General features: G+C 43.3%; 1 protein-coding gene across 1 annotated transcript; it reads left to right on the plus strand.

The window, feature by feature from the left end:
- The first annotated feature begins 125 nt into the window (after window positions 1-125).
- On the plus strand, window positions 126-8206 carry LOC311245768 (uncharacterized protein). The gene is made up of 3 exons (XM_084335747.1): window positions 126-223; window positions 7816-7864; window positions 7957-8206. Exons 1-3 carry the CDS (start codon window positions 131-133, stop codon window positions 8187-8189), a joined length of 375 nt encoding a protein of 124 aa, XP_084191873.1. The 5' UTR covers window positions 126-130; the 3' UTR covers window positions 8190-8206.
- The last annotated feature ends 3029 nt before the right edge of the window (window positions 8207-11235 follow it).

The raw sequence follows: 11235 nt of genomic DNA on the forward strand, positions 1-11235 counted from the left end.
AGTATCTATCTTTAGCCACATAACCAGATGTTTGCATAATCTTAGTGAAAGTAGTTGATGTCAGGGATAATGGGATGTGTCACAGCCCCTCCCCTTTCCTTTTCCCCTTCCAGGAACTTAAATAATACACATGAGCAGCCCGACCCACAGCACCAGAACCCAGCTCTGTGGGACCAGAGCGGGGTCACTACGCAACAGAACCAAGCTCTGTCTGACGAACAGAGTGAGTACTGCTGCTGTACTTTGCAACATTTCCCATTTTCGCACCAAGACAGGTTTGGGCGATTAATCGAGTTTCAATTACGATTTTGTCTACCCACAATCATGAAAACGAGATAATCGAGATAAAACCATTACTGCCGCGTTGCTCTAATTTTGTCTGGTGTTGTAAATGCAACGCACCCTTCCTTCACCGGGGTGATATCAATCTTCTTGTCTTGACTCTGGGGAAGATTTAAAATCAGTGTATTTCCCAAAATGTTGGGAGTGTTCCTTTAATAAGAAGCTGTGGTCAGTTTTGAGATGTAGTCGTTTTTTCTTTTCTTTTTTTGCTCATGCATTGCGAGATAGAAATGTGGATGTTGCTCATTATTCAGAGCTAATTAACTGTAGTTCACACACTCACTCTGAACATGTGACCTGGATCTATAATTTATAAGTGGGAAGTCGCAATGGCTCATTTGAATATATGTTATATTTCATTTATGGCTTTGCGCTCTGCTCTATTGGAACTGTCCCTTTAATCATATGCTATCATGAAAACGTTCAACCACATGTATGCTCCTCACCTGCCTGGCCATGCCCACATCCCCTCATACATAAGCGGGGCCATGGCCATACTACCAGCGCCTTCCCCACTTTCACCACGTGAAGTCTGTGTATAGCACCGCTTCAAGTTCAGTGCTTAAAGTAGTTAGTTAGTTATAGGAGCTGTGTTGGCGTTGTCTTTTGTTTCTCCCTCTCTCACTAATTTACGGGAGAAAGAAAGGATAATGTCGTCACCACCGGAGAGTCTAGAGGATTATTCTGATCTCCACCGGCGTTTCACATTTGGGGAGTGAGCGTCGCTGGGCAGTTCCCCCGCCAGCATTGTAGTAAGCCCCTTAGGCGCCTGTCTAGTCCGCAGTGCTCCGGGCACAGGTCGAGTTCTGCTCTTGAGACCTGTCGACCTGGATTGAGGGATCAACCTCCTTGGAGGGTTGTCTCCCTGGCGCGCTAGCTGGCCCCACGACATTGTGGGGGGAAAGCCTCCTTGGGAGCGCTTTGGGGCGGCGTGCCAGGGGGAGAAGGGCCTTCACCTATTTTAGGCCCTGTCCGATACGCTGGCGATGTGGGGGGTGGTGTCACCAGTGACCGTCTGGTGGGGTCTTGATGCTGCGGCCTCGTTGACCTCACCAGGCCCCTTTTTTCAGGGGGTCCTAGCCCCCGGGATGTGGCCTGGGACCTCCTCCGCGCCCTGCTGCTACGGCCTTGCCACGGGGTTTTTTTTTTTTTTACCCCGACCCGCGATGTTGGGGGCTGTGACGCAAAGCCATAAATGAAATATAACAAAGGTTATCCTATAACCCTAGTTATATGAATTATGGCGAGCGCTCTGCTCTGACTCACTGAGGACCCCACGGTCTTCCGTTTCGGCGGTGAAAGACTGGGGAAGGAGCTGGTAGTATGGCCATGGCCCCGCTTATGTATGAGCGGATGTGGGCATGGCCAGGCAGGTGAGGAGCGTACATGTCGTTGAAAGTTTTCATGATAGCATATGATTAAAGGGACAGTTCCAATAGAGCAGAGCGCTCGCCATAATTCATATAACTAGGGTTATAGGATAACCTTCGTTTTTTGGGGGAGATTTTTTACATCTGTTACATGTTTAAACTAATAAACCTTCGAAGACTAGTATGTAGATATGTTACATGTTTAAACTAATAAACCTTCCAAGACTAGTATGTAGATCTGTTACATGTTTAAAACTAATAAACCTTCCAAGGCTAGTATTTAGATCTGTTACATGTTTAAACTAATAAACCTTCCAAGGCTAGTACATATATCTATTACATGTTTAAACTAATAAACCTTCCAAGACTAGTATGTAGATCTGGTACAAACGTGTTCTGTGTTGTCTTGAGAGCTTGCCCCCCTGAACTGCAGATGCTATTATTATTTTCAGCTGTAGTACTGTAGGCCTAACTCGAGGAAAGTTAATGGAATAGTTTGTGTAGTTACCTGTTGTCTTCTGGGTGATGTCATCTAGTTTAGTTCCTCTGGGGTAGCTGGTAAGTTTTATGTCTGATTATTACATGCCCTCCTCTACCACAGAATGATTAAGGTTGAAAATCTGATTAAAGCTTTGACAGGATGACGAAGTTGAATTCTGATAGCGCCGAGAATTTCCAGATGGTCCATTTTAGTGCCAGAATGTGTGCTCTGAATGTCAATTCACCAACATACCGTCCACTGTCATGTTGCCCGTGTAAGGAGATTGAAACCGTGCAGTAGCAGCCCCTTGATCACTCCTAGATTAACTACCCACACTTTGCTTTCTGAGTTGGATCATTTTCAGGCAGTCAGTGGCGGAACGGTTAACTCATTGACCGCCCGGGGATTAGCCTCATCCTGTAGTAGCTACCGCCACCGCTGTAAGCGATGGGAGTCGCTCACCTTGTTTGCAGGGCTATAACTAGGGATGTCCCGATCTGATCACGTGACTTTCCGAAGATCGGGATCGGCAAAAATAAATAAATAAATAAATAAAAGGATTTTTTTCCCCCAACAAACATGACCATGTTCACGTCTTAAACTCATACTGAGGCCTTAGTTTTGGTTTTAAATTGCATAGCATCATTCATTTATTTATTGTGACACAGAGCAGAAGAATTTTGCCAAAACAAACGCATTTCCTTTGATTTAATTATACATCAAATGATTTATGTCAAGGATTGCAATGCCTCGCTTGAATGAAGTTAACTTTTCACCTGGATAACGTCAACATTCAGGGTGAATGTAATGTGAGAAATTGGGATGGACACAAATAAAAATAAAAATAAATTTAATATATATATATTTTTTTATCGGATCGGGAAGGATCGGTATCGGTAGATACTCAAAACCACATGATCGGGATTGGATCGGGAGCAAAAAAAATTGATTGGGACATCCCTAGCTATAACTATTTAAATATTATAGCTATATATGCAATACTATGGCCCATTTGACATCGAGTATCTATCGTTCAAGATGTGAAAAAGGAATATTTTTTCCATCCATACATTCCCGTTTTATACCGTGGTGAATATAAGTATGGTTTTAGAGCGGTTTAGGGTAATTTCTGGGAGGCCAGTAATAGGCAGCAACGCGTATTATACTTAATCCATTGGCATTTCGTCCATATACACGCTACAATAAAAAATTCAAATGCATATGATCGGTATAGTATGTTCCATCATGCATGCATGAAAGGGGGGGGGGTCGTTTCTGATTAATTGATTGTCAATAACGGCATTCATTAGTACAACAGCATACGCTGATCAGGGCGATGGCTATGAAAACAACGCACAACCAAGCTTAAATTGACAGTAAATTGCTCTTACCTGTGGCCGGTGAGAATCCAAAAAGAATATTCCAATTATTTGATTGCCATCTGCTAGATCGTATGTCCATTTGGGCCACGACATAACCCCCCCACAGCATAATGAATCGGGCGTCCCGAAAACTATTCAATGCGATCGGGTGAAGATATTGATCCACGTTACTAGAAAACTGTGACACACGCGTATATATACGTGGACGGCACTGAATGAGTTAATAAGATCCCCTCCACTCAAAAACATGTTTTGTTGTGCTTAACTTAAGGCATGACTTTGACTATACAGATTGTTATTTGTGCAGAACTTGTCACCAGAGCGCCTTTTCACATTCTTCCCTGAAATCTGAGTGAGCATGTGTGATGTCACTAATAGGTCGAACCTATCACAGTCCAATATGTGGTAACTTGACACCTTTACAGCTTCAACATACATAAAAAGCTGGGTAGGTATTGACATAAAATAATATAATCTGCCAATTTGGAATTCCTGGTAAAAAGCAATGGGTGCGTGTTGCCAATTTACCACCAGCAGGGCTTAATGGTTCAGCCAGTGACCAGCAGCAGGGCTTAATGGTTCAGCCAGTGACCAGCAGTAGGGCTTAATGGTTCAGCCAGTGACCAGCAGCAGGGCTTAATGGTTCAGCCAGTGACCAGCAGCAGGGCTTAATTGTTCAGCCAGTGACCAGCAGCAGGGCTTAATGGTTCAGCCAGTGACCAGCAGCAGGGCTTAATGGTTCAGCCAGTGACCAGCAGCAGGGCTTAATGGTTCAGCCAGTGACCAGCAGCAGGGCTTAATGGTTCAGTGAGTGACCAGCAGCAGGGCTTAACCCTTTCACTACCACACTACAGAAAGGTTAACCTTCTGTAGTGTGGTTGTGAAAGGTTAACCTTCTCTAGTGTGGTTGTGAAAGGGCTAACCCTTTGTTGTGTGGTAGTGAAAGGGTTAACCTTCTGTATTGTCACAGTGAAAGGGTTAACCATTTGGTAGTGTGGTCGTGGAAGGGTTAATGGTTCAGCCAGTGACCAGCAGCAGGGCTTAATGGTTCAGCCAGTGACCAGCAGTAGGGCTTAATGGTTCAGCCAGTGACCAGCAGCAGGGCTTAATGGTTCAGCCAGTGACCAGCAGCAGGGCTTAATTGTTCAGCCAGTGACCAGCAGCAGGGCTTAATGGTTCAGCCAGTGACCAGCAGCAGGGCTTAATGGTTCAGTGAGTGACCAGCAGCAGGGCTTAACCCTTTCACTACCACACTACAGAAAGGTTAACCTTCTGTAGTGTGGTTGTGAAAGGTTAACCTTCTCTAGTGTGGTTGTGAAAGGGCTAACCCTTTGTCGTGTGGTAGTGAAAGGGTTAACCTTCTGTATTGTCACAGTGAAAGGGTTAACCATTTGGTAGTGTGGTCGTGAAAGGGTTAATGGTTCAGCCAGTGACCAGCAGCAGGGCTTAATGGTTCAGCCACAGGGAAACATGTTCATACCATCACTTTTTCAGTAGGATTGGGTATCGTTTGGATTTGATCGGTTTTCGGGTTCTGGTTCTGTGTATCAAATCAGTTTTTCATCAAATCTCTGTTTTGATTCTAATCATTTGGAAAATGAAATATCAATAACCAAATCTATTCTACCTTTCATTATTGGAAGATTTAGGCTATCGTTAGAACATTATGAACCATCACATGAAGGTATCTTTTTCTCTTAACCTGCTGTAACTTATCCTTTAGTTTTTGTTTCTGATGCACTAAGACAGGAATATATCAAAGGATGCTTATTCAATATATTAATATTGCTGTGGATGATAATGCATATTGCTTAACTATTACCGAAGGAAGGAGACAACTGTTGCCAAGGAATGTAAGCCGTTCACCTTAACCCCCCCCCCCCCCCCCCCCCCGATTGCTTAAGCACGATTTTGAAAATGGGCCTGATGTTTCAAAACACTACACACAATTAGCACAACCACACACACAATTAGCAGAACACCTCAGATCCTTTACTAAATGAAACACTCTTGTAAAAACTATACACTAATTTATAAAAAACACATTTTGTTACTATATGAAACACACGTTTCATATGACTTAATTCTGTTTGAACCAGTTACACACTGCTGTGCTTAATCTAAAACACTCTTAGCAATTCTACTTCTCAGTGATTAGAGCACTGTAAGTGAAGTACACAGAGAATGTGCAAATTATACAACATTCACCAAACACTACACAAGACCAATGCTGTAGACTGATGAAAATATAATTTATTTCTCTCCATATACCCAAATCAAGGATGCAGACTGATGAAAATATTTTTTTTCTCTCCATATACCAAAATCAGTCAACATTTCAACATGGAGAATCACAACAAAACATGTCCCAGTTTTCATGCTACTACAGTAGTGTGCATAACACTGTAAGCTCAGCAAATATCAGACAAACATAAAATACTGTATCCAGTACAGGTTAAAATTACAGTAAAATAAATTTAAATGTTAAATAGAGTACAGAAAATACTAGACATTATCTATTCGCTTAGCTGGATCTGGCCAGAGAATTTATGGGAAACTGGGACATGTTTTGTTGTGATTCTCCATGCTTTGTGAACTTACATCTAGGTTTATCATTCGTTTGGGTACCACTAATATAAAAGACAAATGTGAGCTGTCAGTATATTGTTACACTCCAGTGTCTCCCATAGCCAGACCTCTCTCCAAGTCCACGCTAGTTAGTGCTTGTGCAGCACAGGAGATATTATAACCCAAGTGTAATGCTAAAGTTGTTGTAATGTTAACGCTAACTGCAGGAGACACGTTGAAAACGGTGCACGAAGGGTTGAAGCAAATGCTTTGTCATATTGGAGGAGCTTCCTTGCTGCACCAAATACTCTTGCTGCAGGTACTGCATTTTGCTGTATTCTATCTTTTTTGTGAAGCTCAGCCAAACGTTCAAGCGCTGCTGCTATTAGCCACCGAGCGCTGTTAGCCATGTGGTCCAGCAGGAGTAAACAAGACTCTGATCAACCTGTAACCAGTGATGCTGGTCCAGCAGGAGTAAACAAGACTCTGATCAACCTGTAACCAGTGATGTTGGTCCAGCAGGAGTAAACAAGACTCTGATCAACCTGTAACCAGGGATGTTGGTCCAGCAGGAGTAAACAAGACTCTGATCAACCTGTAACCAGTGATGTTGGTCCAGCAGGAGTAAACAAGACTCTGATCAACCTGTAACCAGGGATGTTGGTCCAGCAGGAGTAAACATTACATTTACATTTACATTTAGTCATTTAGCTGACGCTTTTATCCAAAGCGACTTACAAGTTCTGTACGACAAGCCATCAGGAAGGGCACAACTCTATCAGCTGAGTAACAATGTTCATCAAAGTGTTGAGTGCTACAGTGTAGGTTAGTTTATTAGGAGAAGTGCATGACAGTATGGTTAGTTAGGGTTAGATAATTTTTTTTTTTTTTTTTTTTTTAATTCAGATAATGGTTGAAGAAGTGCGTCTTTAGTCGACGGCGAAAGATTGGACGTGTTTCGGCTGTCCTAACTGGGGTGGGTAGTTCATTCCACCATTGTGGGGCAAGGATTGAGAATAGGCGACTTCTCTTTGATGACCCTCCCGGAGCTTGGATAGGAGTAGGTCTGAGGCGGCCAGAAGATGCAGAGCGTAGGGGTCTTGAGGGTGTGTAGTTAGAGACCATTGACCGGAGGTAGGCGGGAGCAGTTCCCTTTGCCGCACGGTATGCTAGGTCGAGGGCCTTGAAGCGGATTTGTGCAGCAATGGGGAGCCAGTGCAGGTCCCTAAGAAGTGGGGTGACATGGGCCGACTTCGGTAGGTTTGAGATCAGGCGGGCCGCTGCGTTCTGAATGAGTTGAAGAGGCTTAGTGGCATTGGCCGGGAGGCCAGCGAGCAGTGCGTTGCAGTAGTCGAGGCGGGAGATGACTGTTGATTGGACGAGGAGTTGGCTCTGATCAACCTGTAACCAGTGATGTTGGTCCAGCAGGAGTAAACAAGAGCCTCTGCTCAGCTGACGCAACCTATATGCAGTGGAGGGGGGAGGGGGGGGGGGGGGGGGGAAATTGAACTGTCAGCTTGGATGTAATATTTACTTGTATGTGCGCCTAAATTATTTTTACAAATGTATTTTTAGTTGCAAATGTGAGTGAAACCCTGTCGAGGCCTGACCAGCTATACACAGAACAGAACCTTCGTATGCACAGTCGTAACTACTTCATGTTTGTTTGCAGGTGAACACTTGTACGAAAGCATTAAACCAAAGACGACGCATGTTGACAGGTAAGGTAAAAACCTTGGCGCAGGCTAAACAAGTCCATGTAAATCACTTTGATTCTTGTGTGTCTATGGTAATTGGTGTGGTTTTTTTGTAGCCACTCTGAAGCTGTCCTGGCTGGTTCCTCTGCTGTCCCGGCCCAGGACTCTGGGGCCGTCCTCCCAGCTGGTTCTGCTGTCCCGGCCCAGGACTCTGGGGCCGTCCTCCCAGCTGGTTCTGCTGTTCCGGCCCAGGACTCTGGGGCCGTCCTCCCAGCTGGTTCTGCTATCCCGGCCCAGGACTCTGGGGCCGTCCTCCTGGCTGGTTCCTCTGCTGCCAGGTCCCTGTTAAAGAGGTGGAAGTCTCGTATCTGTGCTCTCATGTGACTCTTATGTGGACCCGACCGAACAATCACGTTTCAATTCCCACGGTTTGAATGCAAGCAAGACTTGCTATCGGGAGGGACTAGATTTGAACCTGAAAACGACATTAAAGCGGGAGAGCGACATCGATGTGTACACCTTCACTCCACGGTCGAGGTGAAGTTATCCTTGTAATGGAGGAAGGTGGACGTTTGAAATGAGAAAATGCTATTTCTTCTGTTTTGGACACATTTTCTTAACAGTTCCTCTGTAAATATTGAATGCAAACTCTAATTGTGATTGATACAAACAGTTTTTTATGGTGTTTTTCATTATCGTTTTTTTGCCTTATGATTCTCACTAGTATCTTTTCAAACAGTTTCTTGTATCTTGTATCTTGTCGACAGTTTCAAACTGTCAAATGAAACAGTTTCATCCACAAATCAGTAAAATGTGACTTTCTCACACGTGGAGGGAACTCTTTAAATCTAGTGCTGACCAGAGTTGTGCTTATCATTTTAAATATAGTGCTTAAACCAGATATGCCTATTTTCAGGAAATAACTCATTCAGCGTGGAAGAAAAGCATAAAAATCAACTAACAGAGTTTTGGTCGACTAAGATCAGGCCGACTTATTAAACTTATTAATTATGGGAACAGCCATAATTTGCACTGAAACCCTGTATTTTGCTTGCATTTATCCACTGTACCATCTCCTGATCATGACATTTCAAAGCAAAGGTTCTATAGTATAATAATAATAATTCATTGTATTTATATAGCGCTTTTCAATAAAGATGCTGACAATAAGCAGGGAAACAAGCAACAGTATGAATACACAAGACATAAAACCACAAGTACAGTAACAAGCAACAAATACAAAAGCCAGTAGGGGAACAATCAGGGAAGTAAGGAAACCGAGGGGAGGGAGGGGCAGGAGACTGAGAGAAAGTAGGGAAGGGGAAAGGGAGGTGGTAGGTTGGAGGAGGGTGGTTACTTATGGGTAGGGAAGGTTGTATGCTTGTGAGAACAGGTCGATTTTGAGTCTGGATTTAAAGGTGGAGAGTGAGGGAGAGTATAAAATGACGATGAGGATGCAATGGTATTCATCATGACTTCATGATATCTGGTATTATTTTGACCTCAGCTGGCCCAAGGAAACACAGAAATTAATAAGCACTCAATTAGCTTTTCTAAAGGGCATCTGCCCCCCGAGAAACCAGCGCTGAGGTGTTCATCAAATGCGAATGAGTGTCAAATTAAACGTGACCTTTTTCAATCCAGCCCTAATGAAGCGTTGTCATGCCGCGACGGAAACAGGGCTCAACTCACTCAACAACAAGCTGCTTGTTACTTGTCTTGACAACATAATGAAACTATGTCATGTGACTTTTTAAAGACCTCCAATATGGCAATATACAGTACCTCTTACTGTACGTGTTGTCATTTTGACAAAGAAAGAAACCTGCAAAGCTCCATTTCCTTAAGCAGTGCTTTCCTTAGGATTCCTTACATTATATTATATACATTTTAAGAGCCACAGATGTGAACCACAGATTAAGCTAGTTTAATAAAGACCCGGTTCAAGGTAAAGAGTCTGTATGAACCACAGAAAAAGCTAGTTTAATAAATACCTGGTTCAAGGTCAAGAGTCTGTATGAACCACAGAAAAAGATAGTTTAATAAAGACCTGGTTCAAGGTAAATAGTGTATGAACCACATATTAAGCTTGTTTAATAAAGACCTGGTTCAAGGTAAAGAGCCTGTATGAACGTAGTAGAAAAGACTCAAGCACATCCCAAATAAATGTAGTCACGGGTGCTAGACTCGAAATAGATCTGTAATGTTTGTGGGAAAAAAAGTCTGCACGCCGTATATAGTGTTCCCAAGTTTTAATGTACTTGAACACAACGTTTCGGCCTGTGGCCTTTTTCAAGTGTCAACGACATGTGAAAAGGGGTGGGGTATATATACATATACAAATTAAAGGTCAAGGTTGAGCCAGGTCAAAGTTCAAATCAATTAGCCATAGGCTACACATTTACAGACCATATTGCAGCTCAAGTGCCTAGAACATACGGTACATAGTAACAATAACAGTAGTACGGTAGTTTAGTAGTTGAATGTGACACACCTTCACATGCCAAAATTGAGAAAACATATAATAAGAAAACTTAAAAAACAGAAAAATTAATTAAAAAAACAGAGAATCAGGACAGAATGTGTGTATTTACAGGAAGGGTTTGATGTCAAACTCTTCGTTCAGTCCAAAAGGGGCCATAGTCTGCAGGGTGTGAATATGGTTGGTCTCTCTCTGCAAAAGTAGTTTGCCATGGTCTCCTCCTCTCGCTGGTCTCTCTACCTTTTCAATACCAGTGTATCTTAATGTGCTGATATTGTGTCCTGCCTGTCTAAAGTGTACTGCAACCGGGTTATGTTCATCACCACACCTGATGTTGCTGCGGTGTTCGCTGATGCGTATTTTGAGTTGCCGGTTGGTTTTACCTATATAGCACAGGCCACAAGGGCATTTGATGAGGTAGATGACATGAGTGGAGCTACAGGTGATGAAGCCACGGACTCTGAGGGTTTTACCATTACGTGGATGTGTGTAGGTCTTACTCTTAATAGTATAGCCACACTGTGCACAGTTACCACACTTATAGTTCCCATCCGGGGTGTTATCTAGGAACGTGGGTCTGTGAGCCGTGGGTGGGCTATAGGATCTCACTAGTTGGTTTCTCAGGTTGGGGGGGCGTTTGTAAACTACGGCAGGAGGTTCCTTGAAAACAGCTTGGAGTTTGGGATCAGAGTTGATGATGTGCCAATGTTTATGTAGGATCTTTTTTCATTCAAAACCTACAGGAGAGTGTAGTATAATCCTAACAATAATCTAAGGTTATTGTACAGTACAAGGAGGTCGCTAACTGGAGGAGGAGAAAGGATCATAAGTGATAGAATTTGGTCTCCTCATCTGACTCCTCTGACATCTGCTCCTCCCTCCCCATCAACATGGACCCCCTGCAATTTGCATA

The sequence above is a fragment of the Notolepis coatsorum genome (assembly GCF_963971535.1).
Source record: "Notolepis coatsorum genome assembly, chromosome: 19".
Classification (NCBI taxonomy): Eukaryota; Metazoa; Chordata; class Actinopteri; order Aulopiformes; family Paralepididae; genus Notolepis; species Notolepis coatsorum.

Excerpts from the sequence above, each read along its gene's own strand:
- LOC311245768 (XM_084335747.1), top strand. The coding sequence starts at position 131 with ATGAGCAGCCCGACCCACAGCACCAGAACCCAGCTCTGTGGGACCAGA. Across the intron at positions 224-7,815 it reads AGCTCTGTCTGACGAACAGA|GTGAACACTTGTACGAAAGC; the intron begins GTGAGTACTGCT and ends GTTTGTTTGCAG. Across the intron at positions 7,865-7,956 it reads AAGACGACGCATGTTGACAG|CCACTCTGAAGCTGTCCTGG; the intron begins GTAAGGTAAAAA and ends GTTTTTTTGTAG.